Source organism: Chroicocephalus ridibundus, chromosome 7, assembly GCF_963924245.1.
Source record: "Chroicocephalus ridibundus chromosome 7, bChrRid1.1, whole genome shotgun sequence".
In the NCBI taxonomy this organism is placed as follows: domain Eukaryota; kingdom Metazoa; phylum Chordata; class Aves; order Charadriiformes; family Laridae; genus Chroicocephalus; species Chroicocephalus ridibundus.
The window spans coordinates 12,274,904-12,293,776 of NC_086290.1; the positions used below are offsets into that span (position 1 = coordinate 12,274,904).

General features: G+C 39.9%; 1 protein-coding gene across 6 annotated transcripts in view; it reads left to right on the top strand.

Moving 5' to 3' along the window:
* MYLK (myosin light chain kinase) overlaps positions 1-18,873 on the top strand; it is a 220,038-nt gene that overhangs the window by 166,763 nt on the left and 34,402 nt on the right. For all 6 annotated transcript variants that reach the window (XM_063342295.1, XM_063342297.1, XM_063342296.1 and 3 more), the window contains 3 exons: positions 3,591-3,641; positions 5,260-5,387; positions 8,751-8,904. In XM_063342295.1, coding sequence (XP_063198365.1) covers positions 3,591-3,641; positions 5,260-5,387; positions 8,751-8,904 — 333 coding nt within the window. The remainder of the gene's footprint in view (positions 1-3,590; positions 3,642-5,259; positions 5,388-8,750; positions 8,905-18,873) is intronic.

An 18,873-nucleotide genomic window follows, 5' to 3' on the forward strand; every position in this document is an offset into this window, starting at 1 on the left:
AGAGACAAACTGTCTTTTTTTAAAAAGCAGCAGAGGCAGACTTGAACTAACATTTCCGAGCGGCTCAAATATTTTAATGAAAACAATCATTTGACCTTGTCAACTTTGGGTAATCTTATTAGATTTTTTTTTTTCACTAACTGTCTCCAGCAGCTTTTGAAACAAAAGTTGCGTTTCAAAAAGATGCCTGAGATGAGCTGGTATTCTTTAGGAAGATCTAAGAACAGTGGAGTGTACGCTATTAGCCAACGAAGTCAGCTTCAGAGACCCAGAGGCGCATCCTTGAACTTACCCCCTCCCATGCTGCCCCTGCCTTTCATTTCTGCTCAGGGCTATTTGTGTCTGCAAAACAGGATATTCAGCCAGACCTTCCAGCAACCCTTTGCAATCTGCATGGTTTGATGAAGTCCAGCAACAGTCTGTATGTCCCCAGTTAAGTGAATGTAATGCCTTGGTGGGTAAAAACTAAAAATTTAAGGTTTTATGTTTGCATATAAAAAGTGGTACCCTATCTGAATGAGGTGATGGGTTCCTATTCTTTGCTTTACTGCTATGTAAGTCTTCATTTTGGTAAGAACCTTTTAAACTGCCTTAAGCATAGCCCTTAGTTATTCCAGGGCCAGGAGGGACACTATGCCTTTATTCCACTTACAGGGTAAATGCAATACCTGGTGGTTCATTATACATCCTGGCCTGTATAGAAACATTATTCTTTAACAGTGATGAATTGAATGTCACTGACTGTAGTGGTTGTGCATGAACACATTATGGTATTGGGGTACCTTTCGTGATGAACTGATGGTAGGCAGAGAAAAGTGAGAGGGGTATTTGGGTATATAGATATCCATCTGTACAAAGGCAGAGAATGACAGTCAGGAGGAAAAAAACTTGAGTATTAAGAGTTAGAATGAAACATGAACATCTGAAGAGTGTGATGACTCCACCAGCACCTTGCTTGTTAACTAAGGTACTGCAACAAATATACAATGTAGGCCAAGAGGGGACAGCTGAGTGAAAATCATGCTGGGTTAAGGAATTTGCTTTTCCTCCTATTTGTCTGCAGTGACATTTCTGAAAAATTGCAATAGTATCTGCAACCCAAGATGGCACTTGACAAATGGTGCTTTTTCCTCATCATTGTGCTCTTTGTTCACATCAGGCTTAATGGAGTGTGGAAATAATCAAATTCATGTCATGCTTTAGCTTCTATTAAAAACCGTTATAGTTCTGAGGAGATACCCAACAGCTATTTCATTCTTGGTTTAGAGAAGAGCAGAGAATCTGATGTCAAATGCAGCACATGTACACACACACACACACAAATATTTACATGTTTTGAAATCATATAACCGAGTTACTTTGCATGGGATTATGCATCTAATGAATAACTAATGGATTACTTCCATTAATAGGGATGTTTAACAGCAGATGATAGGCCAGACTCTACAGCCCTGCCAGCTGGCACCTGATCATATACTTAGTTTCATCCATGTTGCTATGACTATAGCCTGAAGTAAACAAGAGTTTCAGCTCAGGATGTGACCATAAAATGACAAAGAAGCAAGCTGCTTTGAAAACACCACTTACTGCTCATATAGCTTGGGCAGGAAAGGGTAGCTGGCAATATGTTTGCTGTCACTTACTACAGCAGCCAGAGTACACGTCAGTCTGTTTGTGGCCCGGAAAGTAATGGGTCCCTTTAATGAGCAGTCGTGCTCTTTGAAGGCCTCCATTTAAACAGGGTTAAACCCACATGGAAAACATGGCAGGACAGATACCTAGCTCATGCCCTGGTGGTCCAGTTATACTAGGATAAACACCTCACGAGTACTAATCTAAACCTTTAATAGTTCTGTTGAGCTGACAGTCATAGAAGAAAGGCTTATTTGGGAGGTATCCAACTATTCTTTTTTGACTCAGCCATGAGTACTGCAAGAATATCTTACCTCTCCAGGACTGTGCTAGTTCTCAATGAAGACAGAGCGTGTAAAAGATAAACGTACTTTCAGAGAAAATTACTATGAAATAGAAGTTTACAAAAATAAGGTGGCAACAGCTTTTCTATATTCAGCGCATAGCGAAATATTCCCCAGAATGAACTGAATAAACACCGGTGTTGACAGCTAAACCATTATATGTTTATTAAAGCAGTTAGTCATGTAACAACCTGTAGCACATCAGTTACTATCTCCAGTGACTCTAAAACTTAAAATCAATCTTCACATCCATCTGTTGCTTGAGCTATAACGTGAGACTTCCATAGTGAGTTCACAACTCACGGCTCCTTATTCATGAGGCATCAGGTGATGTGTTCCCTGGGTATCATGCCCAGCTTGTAGTTTGCGGTAGTGAAGGGGGTTAAAATAAAAGACTCTTTATTGGTTTGGTGGATTTTTGAGGATTTTTTTTTGCTGCTCGGTCTCTTGCTACTTTGAAGTAACTTAAGTAAACAATGAACCAAAAAATTCAAATCTTTTGAGGCTGTTATGGCTATCACTAGGCACCTAGTGCCAGATATTCAAAAGCACTTAGCAGATACTGCCTCTGTTGGAGGCAATAATATCTTAAAATCCAGACTGCTTCAATCAAGCTGCCTACTTGAGCATAAGAAAATAAGAAATGTTCTTTCACAGCAGAGGCCATCTTCTGACAAGGATGCTTAGGACAGCAGATAAAAAGAGAGTGCTCTAAAAGGAATGAACCCCTCCACTTCTGGAATTCAGTGGTTTGAAGGCATCCAGACTGTTACATTTAATGGCCACCACTAGACCTAACTCCTATGAATTTGTCCTTTTGAACCTCTTTATGTTTTTGTCTTGCAAAACATTACTTGTCTGTGAACCTAGCTTATGCATGCTATATTTAAAAATAATTCTTTTATTTCTTTTCTGCCCACTGCCCATTTAATTGTGTGGCCCCTTGTTTTTGTTTTATGAAAAATAAGTAGTAGTCATTTTCTACCTACCTATCTTATCTACTTATTTTCTACCTTCCGTTCACAATATGTAGAACATTGTCTTCCCAATATTTATGTGCTCAGGTTTCAAATTCTGTTTGGAACCTTTATTTTGTGAATATAGCAACAAGTTATCCCTGCCTAGGGAAGAGGATGAGGCAGAGGGGTGATACTAGTGTTTACTGCCTGTATATCACTGTTTCTTTGCTAGCTCACAAGTGGTATAAGTAGTATGTGGTATTAAGTACCTGACTTTTAATTGACCTCATTCAACATTGATTATGCTGGAAATGTGAGCAGAAATTCAGTACGAGATTGATCTTGGACCGGTGTTTTCACCTCAGTTAAACTGCTATAAGGAATAGAGTATGACAGAGTATGGGAGACGTGTAGTAGATTGCTTTGGTTCTTTTAGAAGTTCCAGCTTCAACTGAATGTTCTGAAGATCATTAAGGATAATAAAAGTGTTTTTAAAAAGTATTTTTAATTCTTGAGTTTAATATGCTGAAAGAACAAATTAGATTTTCAACTGCCAACAAAGCATTGCTACAGATGTAAGCTTTGCAGTTAACCTGGTACCTTCCAAACATCACCTTGGAATTAACTTCTTTTTTTAAATTTTTTTATTAACTAGGTGAAGCAACAGTGAAGAAGAAACCAGCTCCAAAGACTCCTCCAAAAGCAGGTAATTTGTTGCATGTGTCATCCTGTAAGAATAAATAATAAACCAATACAGTTTTAAAGAACAGACTCCACATTTCTAGTTACAGCTGTTTGCCTACTAAATTTGTTTGCATATGTGAGTATGAAGTTCCATGAGGAGAAAAGTGGAAAGTAAAGCCCATTTTTCAAACTTGTTCATAAGGTTACATTGCGCTAAGACTTAAATTAAAAGCCTGCAAAAAAGTTACTATCTAATAAACTATAGCAAGGTCCTCCCAAATGTCGGCAGTAGTGTTGTAACAACACACCGTAGCCTTCAGTGAAGAGATTTTTCTGTGTAACACAAAATGCCACCTCTGCACGAGTAGCTACCACAGAGAAGTTGGTAGATTCTACATTCCCTCATAACTGGCATTATGGTAACCTGTGTTTGCACTCTCCTAGGCAAAGCTATCTATGTTTGAAGTTAACCAGAATGTTCCTTTATAGGAACCTGCTTTCAGTGTCTTAAAACCTTGTCAGACTTTTAAATTGTTCAAGCTTTTTTCTTTGTCAGATGTGTCCCTCAGTTTCCTTCAGATATTTCAAAACAAAAACACTTTTCAAAGAACAAGTCTAGGGAAAAAAACCCACAACACTTTGTTTTAATTACATTGAAAAAGAAAAAAAAAGAACTTTTTTTCATGCCCAGTAGCCCTGTGCTTTGGACAAGAATGTTACATTTGGCAGTGAGGTCATTCTAATGTTAGAGAATGCCTTTTACTGTTTTGATCCTGTAAAGCAAACAGAGCAAGTTTCACCCTGGAGTTGTCTGGGCTGTGATAGCTCTGGCATGTGTCCCTAGCAGCTACCAGGGGTCTGGCACACGCAGCATCACAACCGAGTTGGGAAGTAGCACTATTAGCAAAAGACATGTTCTGCCATCTATTGATACTCAAGCAGCGAGAGGGAAGAGGAGGAGAAATACCTGATCCAGACATGGAGGAGTATGAATGGGACTGCAAGATTTAAAAGAAGCAGTGTAATACACAAACAAAAGGATCTGTCATTGCTCACGAGAAAATTGAGTGTGGTGGAGAAAGACATTGGTTTCCTTTCTTGTCTGTCTAATAGATGTCCCACATGGTGTTTACCTGGCTACTGAAGCCAGAATCTTCATAGGCAGGTGTCCAGTCTAAAATTTTTCTGAATGCTGTTGATGATATTAGGGAACAGGTTTGCAGACCCCTCAGCCCACGCAAATTGATATGAAGTTAGCTGGAGCCATTCTGCAAAAATACAAAGAGCAAAAGGAAAAAGACGTTTTTCTGAAAAACCCAACGCAAAATTTCACAAGCCGTATATTTGGAATTGGTGGTAGGTCTTAACACTTTTGGCCTTTGGATTTCTGTACCTTGGTCTTGCATGACCAAACTTCTGATGGATAGATTGTTATTGCTTCACTACAGTAGAATTAACAATGTCCACAGAATTGGACAACAGTTGCAATTGTTTAATTGCAAGAAACAGATAACTGCTAATCAGGATTTCAAATGCTGCTCTGAAACTGTTGAGCTGAGAAACGTATGGTTTGAAATTTAAGAAAAACAGAAAGTAGAGTCACCTAAAGAGATTTATCTTTTTTTTTTTTTTTCCATCAGCTGCTCCTCCTCAGATTACTCAGTTCCCAGAAGACAGAAAAGTCCGTGCGGGTGAATCAGTGGAACTGTTTGCCAAGGTGGTAGGAACGGCACCCATAACTTGCACCTGGATGAAATTCCGTAAGCAGGTAAATTGTTTTCTGGTCTGTTTTAACAATCATTGAAAAAGTAGAGCTGGAAAGGAACTCCAATGACCCATCTTGTCCATCTCCCTTTCCCAGGAACTGGCAAAGTCCTTGTCATTCCTGCCAGATGTTTTCCTCACCTCTGATGAAAACATTGCAATGATGAAGATTTCACAACCTCCATTAGCAACATACCGCAGTGCTTAAATATCCATGGAGTGAGAATCTTTTTCCAAATTCCAAACCCAAATCTTTCTTGCTACAGTTTAAACCTGTTGCTGCGTGTCCCCTCCTATAACAAATGACTGTTCCTTTGAGAAAAGCCTTATATAGTTCATGTGAAAGCTATAGGTATCTGAAAAGTATCTGTCACAGGAAACATTTCTCTCCTTCAAAAATAACCTCTTCTTCATCGATGCTTAGTCCAAAGTTATGTGCCATTTAAGAAGCTTGGGTGAAATGTCTTACAACACAAATGTCACCATGCAGCAGTTATGCTGCCGTGAGTGCCCTCAGCCTTAGGTTTAAAGTTCCTTCCATTTGAATTAATTTACTTGAACTGTATTGCATGCGTCCATAAGGGCAGTTTCTAAAGAGAGCTGCTTTAGCGAACATAAAACCACTTTAAATCAACCCAATATGCAAGTACAAACTGAAAGATGATGTGCCATGTTAGGATCAAGCAAGTATAAATATGTACTGTAGCTGCTATTCTGTTTATTTAATTCTGAACTCATTATGCTCTCTATAGAACATAAATAAAAACATCTCCTAGTACAAGTTTAGACTCTAAATCCAGATGTGTCAGCATTTAATTGAAAGAATTCAAAACAGTGTCCTGGTGCAAAGGGTATTCCAGTATCCATCTTTGTTAACCCCAAATAACCTCTTACTTTAGGGGAAAGGATGGGTTTTTTTCATGAACTCCTATATTTTCTTAAAATTCTTTAGCTTCAAGACTGGGGTTAAAAAGTAGCCTATTCATTTCTAAAAAATAGGTCTCAGAAGCTCCACTGACATTCAGTGTTCTGTTTTGCTGAGCTCTATCTTAACACGTGGGTAAAATGTGCCCCTCAAAAGTGAGTCTCTGGTTTGTGCAGAATTCGGAGTTCATTGTTGAATACAACAAACCTGTTTACATAGAGTTCAAGGCCATTTTTATATGCAAAATCTATGTTAGTAACAGAGACCAGCAGCTCATAATACCCATACCAGATCCATAATCTGTGGTTCCACACCATTGTTTTTCCTTTGTAAAGTGCGATTTTTTCCATCGTTATACTTTCTTCCTTAGTTATCCACTATGAGACATTCTAAAGATTTCAAAAATCATACATTAAAATGACATATAAATTTTTAAATGGTAAATTATGGCAGGTGAATGAGAAAAGAAAAAGCTTTGAGGAAGGTTAATAAACACTGTAGGAGGACAAGTGAGGGCAGAGGTCTTTCATTTGTTAAATTAAATGGGGAGCCAGTTACTATGGACTGTGCTGCACATTAGTTTGCTTTCTTTTTCACTTACACTTCACCACACGTTTTTTTATTCTTGGACTTCTTCCTCTTCTATAAATGCGGCTGATTTCAACTCTATTCCATTCCCAGTCTGAAAAGTGAAAATCACCCAAGCGTTCTTACAATTTTCCTGGGGGCTATTTGTAGTAGTTATTTGAGCAGACCCAGTACGTGGTGAGTTGTAATTTCAGCCCTGCCACTGTATGCTGCAGGGTGCAGGGGGGACTTGTCCTCTCCATGTTCCTTCCTCCCATTCCCTCAGGTTCAAGATAGTCACAGTGGCCTCTCACAGGTATATTCTGGACAAATATCTTTCGCTTGAAGAAAGTGAATGTCACAAAGTTGTGACCCATGCTTCTGCACATGATAGCAGTCTGGTGGAGGGATGCTGGAACTGTGCTCAGCTAAAAAGGGGAAAGTCTTTGAAAGCCTCTTTGTTAGTTGAGAAACAAAATCCATCATGTAGCGTTGCCGATTGTTGGAGCTTCTTAATTATGACCAGTGACTTTTTTTTGGGAACAAAGGGGTCCAGCTTCCTGTTCCCCACAACCATTGCAAGCTACTAAGCATCCTTTCAGGGCTTTCCCTGCATAACACAGATCTAGTCTACTAGACTGAGCTTTTTATTACTATTACCCTTTGTCTAATTCTAATGAAGCAAAACCTATAAGCCAGGGTATAATCTCAAAAGAATAAAGTATGGGGGCAGGGAGGAGCAACTTTCAGTATAATTTAAACTGTAATCTTACATAATCCCATTTGCTAACTTTCTATTCAAGTTACTGTAGGAGCATCTTTCTCAGGTTACTTTTGGGCATATAGCAATGCATGTGTTCTGTCTCAGTTGAGGAGAAAGCAGGGCAAGTCCCGCTCTTAGCCTTGTAATTTCTTATTCTCTGAATATATGAAACAGGAGAAGGCAAACTAAATAGCCTTCATTTTTAATGAAATTCTGAGAATGAGTTGGAAGAGCCACTTATCTAAGAAGGAAGTGGTGGGAGGAAGAAGGGCATTGACATTATGTTGTCTGTTTCATAAGAACACAGTGTACGGCTTCTATAATTGCAGTGTAGCATTATGAGGTTTTTAAAGAATCTGTCATGTCTCAAACTAATACTGATTAAAATCTAAGTCTCCTTGGCCATTTATGCTATGATAGCTTTGTTTCAATTAAAAACTAGTTCATAATATGTCTGCAGTATTCAGCTGAGATTTTGATTTTTGCCTCTGCAGAAAATGAAAATGCTACAGGAAAGCTAAATTTGCTCTTTGTATGTCTCTCTGCACAGCTGTAGCATTACATCTCCATTTCAGGCAACATCATCGTCAATTGTTCAAACCCAGGAAACTGTTACTCTGATTTATGTGGAAGTACAGAATAAGGCTGGTTAAGACAAGAGGGTATTTTACCCTCACAGCTATGGATGATTTGCACATTGGGCCTGTAAAGGAGAATGGCAAATGAATTAGGGAATTTAGAGCTAAACCCTTGTTCTACTGTGGTCTCTGTGAGATATGTGAGACCAAATATGTTCTTTTCCCAATTACACAGTTTTCACTTTCAACCTGTCAAAGAGGAGTTAGAAAGTGAAACTCCTGTTCCTCAGTGGAGTCCGATCAACACCAATGCTCCCTGTTGCCTTTGCAGGACTGGAGCCATAATAATGTTCCGTTGCATTTCTAGATTTTTGTGTTGATTACACTCTTTACCAGCTGCGCATATTCACTGCTGTAATTGAGTTATCTGCAGATAACACTCAAAATGATAACTGTGTATTGTAATTTGAGCTCTTTCAGATATGAAGACATTTATCCCATAAGATCTTTATTTTTTTCTTTTGAATTTGGCAGATTGAAGAAAATGAGTATATTAAAATTGAGAATGCTGAAAACAGCAGCAAGCTAACAATATCATCAACAAAGCAGGAACATTGTGGATGTTACACCCTAGTTGTAGAGAACAAACTTGGCAGCAGACAAGCACAAGTCAACCTTACAGTTGTTGGTAAGTCCATAATAACGTTTCAGATATATACTCTTTCTTCAGACATCACTCTACATTTGCCTTATACACAATAATATGCAAAAAATTAAATAAGATAATCAGATCAGTTAAGCAGACTGAAATGAAAAACTAGTACTTTAAAAGATATCTGGACTGGACCGTGACATTGTAGTAAGGATTATGAGCAAGTTCAGTAGGGCTACACTGTGTTTTATTTTGAAAAATTACTAATTACAGATGGAGGTACAAAATAGCCCAGTCTTTAAAAAAAACAAACACAAGAGACAAACAGCTCATGACTCCATTTTTTGGTTAGATACCACTTCTTTTTCCCATTTAATGTTTGCAGCATCCAGATGTTTGCTAGACTGCAGATTTTAAAACTGTTAGTTCAGGAAGGATTGAGGTGGTTTCTATTAGACTGTAAATTTGAAAACATCCCGTTGCTTGGGGGAAGGAGATTTTATCCATTTAATTGAAATTCCTACCATTGTCTACTGTTTTATAGTGACAGAAAAGAGAGAATAAAGGCGTTCTTTTTTGAATATGGGGCCCTTCGTATATGGGCTTTTACAGACGTGTATTTTAAACCTTCAAACAGCCTTGTCAGATGACACATTCCGGCCATCAAGTTTCTCGTAACAGGAACAACAGCAGTGGACAACTGCAAAAAGTTGTAGACTGGTAGACAGTTGCAGCATGTTTGCAGATAAAAGGGCAGCCTAGATCTGAACCAGCTAGCTTGAGTATCAGACAAAATCTAGAGCTGTGACATCTAGCTCTGAAAAGGCTAATGAACCCCTTGGTGTGGATACACAGCAAATGGTTTCCAGGGAAATCTAAGGAAATTCTACAAGCAAAGAGGGTGATATGATTAAAACATTTGTCTGTGGGAGAAGTCTGTATCTAGGCTCTGTTATCTGTGGCCTGAAGAGGAGTTTTGATACAAGGCAGGGGAGGGCAGATCTTGCCCAGACATTTGGACGAATTCTAGTTCAACCAGCAAGGCTGCATCCTCATCACACACTCATAACTGCATTGGCTCTGCTGTCCTAACAGATATGTGGGCTAGGGAGCGAGTAAAGAAATGCAGGTATAAGGCCAAAGATGAACATCTGACTCCAATGAAATCAATGGCAAAATACTATTAACTCAAGTTGGACTGGAAATTGATTCCAGCAATCCAGTGAATAACATACAGAGTTTAATGACTAGAATCACACTTTCAAGTCCAATATCCACTGCTAAAGAACGAATGTCCCTCAGTTGCGTATTGCTGTACATATTGTCAATAGAGGCCTCCTGATTATTTAAATTAATTCCTTTCATCTAATCTGTGGCTTTTGTTGCAGTTAAGAGATAACTGAATGAACGAGTATAAATATCAATTAGATTTCAGCAACGTGCCAAAGAATTCAAGAATAGAAGAAAATAGAATAAGTATTTTTCACATGGTGCATATATAAATTGTACTACCCCTTCCAACAGTGGGTTGTGCAGGTCAGAAGTATAGCAAAATAAACACCATGAAAAATTGGTCCTCAAATAATCATCATATACGTTGTTCTGGATACAGCTTTCGGCTCCAAAGGCCCAAGGCAGCTGATTAGCAGCTAGAAGAATGGCAGGGGATTAATCACTCTTCATATTTCCCTTTTTTTCACTCTTTCCTAAGCAATTGCTGCAGGCTGCTAACTGCAGCAGGTTATTGGGCAAGATGGATTTTTTTTTAGCTGAACTAGGCCAATAATTCTATTATCTTGTCATGGTGTGAGCTTTGACTCATTATTACATAAGTCACTGGTTTATATCCTTTGGAGTTAATTGGTTTGAAAGTCTTTGAATTCTATAACCTTATAAAGCTACATCTCAGCATCCTGCTTTGCTTTTCCATAAGAAATGTGCCAGAGAACAGTGGTATTCCCAGAGATGCTTTTGCGACAGTTGGGTGAAGAATCCTTACAATGTGCTGGAGTTTGCCATGCATTTTGGCTGATGACAAGCTATCTGTTTCCAACTGAAAAGAATAAATTCCCTCTTGTAAAATTGCCAAGCTCTTCAGTGAGACATCTCGCTGATGTCAGCACTGCCAAAGGCATGACAAAGCCTCAAGATTCTTCGTTTTCTTCACATGCATTTTAAGGCCAGAGTCTTCCATCTGGATACTTAAAAATGTGGGAAAAGGGAGCAAAAATGTCTTCCTTCTAGGAAGTGGGTTAGAATCTCACTACTGAGATAAAATCCTTCACCCTGTTTGCACCTTCAAAGGTGTTAAATATTCATGCAAGTTGGAACGTCATTTTCCCCAAAGCCTGCTCCAATCAAAATAGGGAAACTGTACTTCTCTAAATATGCAATGTATGAGACCTCTTAGTCTACCAAAACTCATCTTTAGTCTTAAAATTCCCCCTTTCCATTCTCTGTGCTCCATCCAAAGTACTGGGAAGAAACTTGCCCTCCCTGCCCTGACCCCACGTTTATAACAAGCGTTTGTGGAGTAAGATCAGCTCTGTTTGCCTCAGCCATTTATAATAAGGCTCTAAACTCTGTGTGAGCTGCCTCCCTGTGAGCTTACCAATAAAAGGCACATCTACGTGTATGCTGTGTGCTCAAAGCACTGCTGACTGACCACAGTCCACAACTGAGTCTTGAATGTATTGAGGGAAGCTACAAATAGAGAACATCTGCTCTCTGGAGCAGCGTGTCTGAGCCAACCTGGAGCTATGTTTCTCAAAGAGGTAGCTAACAGGCTTGTCTGTTCTGAATTTTAGCAAATCAAAGGCGTTTGTTAAACTATGAAATGAAATAAATAAGGAAATAGTCTCCTTATGACCATGTGGGTTGCAAAGTCTTCATGCTGATGGGCAAGCTTCTCATGTGAAAGATTCCAATAAGGATTTCCCAAATTAAATTTGGGCTCTAACACATGCCAGGGAGCAGGTGTCCCAGAAAAGTTATGCAGTCTCCATCCTTGGAGGTATTCAAGTTCAGACTGGATAAGCATCTGAACAATCTGCTCTGACCTTATAGCTGATCCTGCTTTGAGCAGAAGGTCTAAAGACCTTCCTAAGGATATTTAAGATTTTGGTTTTATGCTTTCAGTTGTCAAAGACCTTTCGTCACAAAAAATAACATTATTGACTTGCCTCCAGCCAGAGGGCAAAGGACTACGCTTATCTGCCAGGATTCAAATCAGAAATGATCCCGCTATGATTTAAACCCTGAATCCTAGACTGTAAACTATAGCTGGGTATGATTATTATAAATTATTTTTAATAATGAGTTTCAGGGAAAAAATCTACCCTGCATGTCTTTGAATTTGTCTCCTAAAGTCTTACATTTAACTGCTCACACTGTCAGGATCAGACTTCAACTGCAAGCTTAACTGAACTGAGCCGGGGTTCTGGCACTTAAAGAGTTTGAATAGTATATGATTTGATGCAGTTTGGGCCACAGGAAAAGACACTTTCGAAAGAAACCCAACTTCATTCTGAGAATTCTTTTTCCTTTACGATTTTAATGAATATCAATGAACAAAATGCCCATTACACTCAGCCTCCAGTGTGAGCTGTTTGCAGTCCACACACTGGATGCACAGATATGTAGTCAAGTTAGAGGACACATTTTTAATTGATAGGCAGTGCAGTGTGGTGATGGGTACACAGCACTGAGCCACAAGGACTGAGTCTTGAGTTTCACATTGCTTCATTGGGTAACTTTGTCTGTATAAGCACTAATAAATAATACTGGGAGACCTGCAGTAGAAGCGAGACATCCAAGTCAAGCAGTGTCTTCTTTTAAAGGGTTTACTGGTCACAACATGTCCATGTGAGCTTTTCTCTATTGTTATGATTAGCTCTCTTAAATAAGCAATTTCATTAGCTCAGTATCTCTCTAGGGAGATTTTGCAACATGTTTCTGCTCCAAAACCAAAATGGCCTGATGTGGGACTGAGCTAATGATTTACCGCAGACACCGTGTCAGATTAAAGTGGACTTCTGTTGCCAAAGCTATATTAGATGAGCTACTGATGAGCTTAGTGTAAGACGGGACTGATTTAGGCAAAGCAGAGCCCTCACTCTACAGTGATAACAAGGAATAGTCATTCCTTTCATGCCATTTATTAGATGTATATGGGTAAATTTATCAAATTTCTGGTTCTGAACTTTTTAGCTGTGTGACAGGAATACTCCAATCTGTAACAACTTTTGAAGAAGGAACTTGGTTTTCATACTGGCTAAAGCTGGATACTATGACAAAGAGTCAAAAGAAAATGGAATATTCAACAAGGAGAATTTGGCACTAGAGAAATAGTCTGTTCTGCAGCTATGCAACAAGCTTCCTTCATGATTTTGGGCAAACTGTTTCGTGTTTCCATGCCTAGTAAGGGTTTTCTGATGATCAGTGTTTGGGGAATACTTTGGATGCTAGTGACTTCTTTTACTTTTTTTAATACAGAAGTAAGAACACATGGGAGTTGATTTTGATCAACTTTGTTTGTCTTTTATAAATCCTTTAGATTTGTGACATTGGATTAAAAAAAATATCATGGTGATTAATGAGCTATGCGATAGATATACACAGAAGGGCAATATCATTATAACCTGAGAGGCCTAAAGATAATTGTTATGGTGTTTTTATTACTCTAAGCATTTGTGCACATACTGTGTATTGTGTCCTCATGCACTGTCAGACAGTGATAAACCAAGTACTTAAGGACACTGACATATAAGCCTGTTGCAGAGAGGCATGCAAGTAGTGTAACATGAATTCACTAATACCTGCTCCCCTGCATGAGTTTATGATTCCATACTTGAGATGGGATGGAGAAGTTACTTTCTGTGAGGAAGCTGTTACTCCTATGCCTTCAGCAGAATCTGTATGAGCAGAGTCTTTCCGAGCAAAAATGAGAAAATGCAAGTTTAGCTTGAGAACAAGATCTGATCACCACTGACTCCGACAGTCATTGAATATAATGGTAGGATTATTAATTGTTTATATGAAGGGCTTGGTCCTGGTTCAACAAGTGACATATATGCATGCTGTATTAGCATTAGTTCTTTGCCCTGAAACTCTATTAGGAGGAAATGCGGTTGCATAACCAAGACTTCACAGTGGCGCTATCAGCGTTTCTGTGAGTGCCTGAGAAGCCTGGCTCAGTGCTAGGTGCTCAGACTGACCGTATCCAGCGGTGGTCAAAAACCGTGCGTTCTCTCTCTGGGAAAGCAAGTGCAGACATCTGTAAGCAGATAGTGAAGCAGAACAACCATAGACACTTCTCCAGAGAATGCTGCAGCTCAGAAGTGCTAACATGAATGCTTCTGAAGCGTTGTCTTCTTTTAAGAAGAGATGGATTATATCTTGCAGTATCCACGTGATTCATTGTTTACAGTTAAGGTCGAGAATGCAGTGAATTTCCTAAGAGTATGTGGGTGGACTTGGTCTCTAGCCTTTAGCCTTTTAAATTCCTCTGGATTGCTGGAGGATTTTTGTCACCAGTTTTATGGTTAAAGGGCAACTAGACTAGTGGTTAAGAAAGAGATGTCTTAAAGTTGCTGTTGTTGTTGCTGCTGTTGTAGTTCAACAGTGTTGTAACCTCCACTGTCAGCCTCCCCACTAATGCTTGGTGGCAAAACTCTGCAGCTGTATCAAAACTAAATTTTCACAGCAAGATAACAACATATAGAGGAAAACCAGCTGACGTTGCCCTCTGCATCAGTGCCGCTACGCTGATCCAGGTTTATTCCTTGAAGGGCCATCTATTTGCAATGTAATTTCTGTTAGGAGAAATTCCAGTAGAATGCCCTGCTTAGTTATTTTTCCTGATACTTACCTCACCTTTCTTCTGGTGAAGAAAAGGAGATATCATGACAGTATTTCTCGCAACAAAATTCCTGTATTTACCTGCTGTTAAATGCTAGGAATGTCTTAGTTACTAAGAAATGATTCATCATGATTCCTGCACGCAAACATGGGGTTCCTAGGACCCAAACTTATCCTGGTGGAGACTTGGAATCTGCTGATAGTCTTACTGGGGAAAGTCCTAAAATTTATTCTGCCTTTCAGTGGACAGGTGTTGGAGCTCTAATTCAATCAATTATCAAACCAGATGCGTAACATGAAGCAGATGAATAATCCAAATAGCTTGTTGACTCAGGCACAGGAGCAGATGAAAAAGGGTTTAGAAAAAGGGCTCCTGAGAATGCATTATATATTTGTTTGTTCCATTCAGCCTGTGGCAGAAGGAGATGTTCCTGTGCTGAGGGCATTTGCGTGGGAGTGGTGAGCTCTGGTTTCATTCCCAGCTCTATTCTCCTGCGTGTCCTTGGGCAAGGTCATTTTACTCTTTTATGCCTCAGTTACCCCAATCGGCAAAGTGGGAACAACAGCACAAAGTGGTGCTCTGGACCTCCAGTATTTGTGGGCTACTTTATCCACAGGTCTCAAAAAGGCAGTTTTTAAATAACTTAGTTTTATGTCAGAGCCGTCAGGAGGGGCAATATGGTGAGGGATCACAGCTCGGGGAGGCTAGCAGCAGTCCGCAGTGTGTATTACAGGGGAGGGGTGAATTTCAAACTCCGGTCCCCTGAGCTAACGAACGTTGCCCATGTGGCCCTCGGCTCTGCTGGGGAGGCTGCTTCACGAGGAGAAAAATTCTGTTCCTTTCAACTTCTCTTGCGTGGTTTTGAGAACACAAGCATTCTTTTCTGGTTTAATGTTATGCTAAACCTATGGTACACTAACATGCAGAAGGGTGCTAATGGGTGTTACAGGGTGTTAAGGGGTAATAATATCTCTACTTATAGCACTCCTCTCCCTTGGAAAAAAAAGCTGCAGGGCATAGTTTTCCGAGCAAAGCAGAGAGGTCTGCCATGACCCCAAGCCCTGTCAGCAATAATGCAGAGTTCAGTTATGACCTTTTATGGTTTCGCTTTTCTCCTGCTGATGAATTTCAAATGAAGGCTTTGCCAGTGCTGTCGGCATGGACAGTGTTCATCTGGCTTTTGCAGCATATTAAATACCTTCTCTGGCTAAACAGCTTGTGGAATGGAATTAAATTGTTTCTTTCTGTCTGTTCTTTATCTGGCAGACAAGTATCACAATAGCTAATAATAGTATTATACAGTAATATGATAACTGGATTTAGAAAGAAACCAAACCAATTTTGAGAACAGATAAAGAAAACTACTTCAGAGACATTGCTTCAGTGCTGTCTCTGTTCGTAAAAGAAAAATAACTTTTTTCAGAAGCTGTGGTTATACTGCTCTCAGTTTTCAGAGGCTTTCTACTGGAACAGCATTGCTGCTTAAGAGACTGCCAGAGCCCTGCAAGCTCTTAATGTGCAGCAAGCCCTAGCGCCTTGCTTTGGCTAAGCCTGACCCTCACATCAAGTAGCAGAACCATTTCCATTTCCCTGTGCTCGGAGTTAGATAAGGAGATTTCTGCCTTTTTTGGTGTCCTGGAATGGTGCTTGTGTTCTGCGAACGCTGTAAACTAAACCGTGAGGAGAAGGCAGTGAGATCTGGATAGCACAGTTTCGCATTATGCGGGTGTCCTGAATGAGCTGTGGGTTCGCCACCTATGCAGAAAGAGAGAAAGTCCCTTTCCTTATCAGGAGGAATTTTGGGTTACACACCACTGAAAAAAAGGCAGGGACCTCCAGTCAAATTTGTCACATAAATAGCAATGATTTAAAGGCTGAGCATGCTTATGCTTTATGCTTCTCAGAGCGTACAAATACAAATTAATTAAAGGTTACTCCAGGCTGTATATCAAAGCCTGTTTACCAAGATATTTCTGAGAATTTGTCTGAGGAAGGAGTGCAGCTGAATTCAATTTGTGAGTAAATAAGAAGCGCGCATTTCAATCCTGGTATGGTCTTAAATGTGGCTTATACATTTCATGTGAGGCCAGCTCATGACCTTACCATCTGCCCGAAGGAACACCTCCTACAAAGAATCTGACCTCCTTGCTCTGAGGTAGTGGTAATTTATGTCTCCCTTTGTTGGGAAATAGGGTTTTTTTTAATCTGTGCCTAGTTTGCTGGAGCGCAAAGGGAAGAAAGCTGTAGAGCCCTCCTTTACATCACCTCCACTCCCCCCTTACTCCCGTTTGCATGGCATGTAGTACGTATGAGTTGCTGCTGTTGTTCCCTCTGTGGCACTAGTGTCAGTGACTTTATGCAGTCTCTGTGCTGCTGTGCAGAACAGTCCAAGGCAGGCTGGAGGCCAAATTAGCTGCTTGTCCATCTCCTTTGCCTGCCACTAGGCTTTGGGAGCCAGCTCAGGGCAACTCTACTGATATTCCTAAAGAGATTAGGTAGGGAGCTTTGTGCTTGAGTCCCCCTTAGCATTTAACTCTAGCAGTTAAATGCTAACCAACAACTATCTTGTTAGCCTCCACAGTCATACTGTCAGGCAAATGAAGTGATCGTGTATCCTAGTAAAAGAGGTGTCAGTTCTATCTGCTACAAAGGAGGTGAAGTTTGTAGGATTCTGACCAAGTTCAACAGGACTGTGTGGACACAGCCGATTTGACTGTGACAGTCTGGAATATCATAAAGCATAGGTAAGCCTTCATTTTGGTGTTATATGCACGCTGTCAATTAGCCAAGACTAGACTCCCCCTAGTTTCATATAGTTAAGACATCTTGTGGTAGAGAATATATACATGTTTTCTTTTGTTGCCTATAATAGTGAAACTGAAGTTAGAGCTTGATATTTTACATTAATTGCTTCCCCCATAGAAATGTTCACAAGGAGCAGTGTATTTTTGGATCCACTCCCTTCCTTCTAGTTCACATGTTGACTTGTGGCTATGGTTTGGCCCACAACAGGAAGACCAAAATTGCGGTCCAGTGAAGCCTATGTAAAGCCCTCATAATATAAGCCTAAGTATGAGGTATGTTTGTGTATGTAAAAGACTGCACGTGACATGCCAATGAACTATTGAAGATGGGCAGCTTAAGGACGTTAATGGTATACTAAACACTAAACCAGAAGAACAAAATAGAGACTTGTGCTTGACTTCCACACCCCTCCTCAACCCCCTGGATATTTTCATTGGAAGCAGTTAGTAGTGCTGATAGAGATTTCATATTTCAGATGGGAATGTAGTTTGGCAAAATATCCTAGCTTTCAATACAGACAGATGAATACAGGGTAACCTTTAAAATCCCCACAGAGTAAACTGTTGAGAAACAAAACAGACACATGGAGAGACCATCTGCAAATTCTCTGAACGTGCAGAGCTGTAGAATACCATCCAGTCTGATATCAAATAATTTTTAAGTGTGGTAAAATGGTACATATACTTGTGTCATATTAAGAAAGAGCAAAGATTAGGCTTTCGCTCTTGTTTATGATCTCCCATAGCAGCTACTACCCCAGTATTTATACGTTGAGCAGATCTGCAAGCAGCGGCACATGGTAGACTTCAAACACAAACGTGCTTCTTTCTGGCTCAAGAGAGGCCAGTCAGGGTTGCAGGTTTTCGTCTTTGCCTACTGGGAAAAATTTATTAGGAAAGCAGAAATATTCCCAGGGCTGGCAGATACTAGACTAAAGCCATGTAGCATTTTCCTTACCACTGATGTCCCCTTGGCCATGAATGTTTTCTTTCCAGTGCTCGCATACCTAAGCCTTGCTTCTGTAAACTATGCTGGCCAAATGGATTGCAGTTATCTAGGTGAGTCATGGAAAGAGAGGTCACTAAGGTAGCTGTGGCCTAGGCAACTGATAAATCATGCCCAGAGTTTCATTTGGAAACAGAAGGGTGTTGAAAGTCAGCAAAGAGAGACTGTATTTTCATGTCCTGCACGGGAAGCAGGCTACTGTGCTCTGCAAAGACTGAAGCATATGCATTCTTTCCTTCTTCAATGTAAAATTCAGTGCAGAGCATTAGAGCAAGATAACACTTTCTTTTTTAAAAAACAACAAACAAACACATAGTGACCATAGCTAGCCGCGT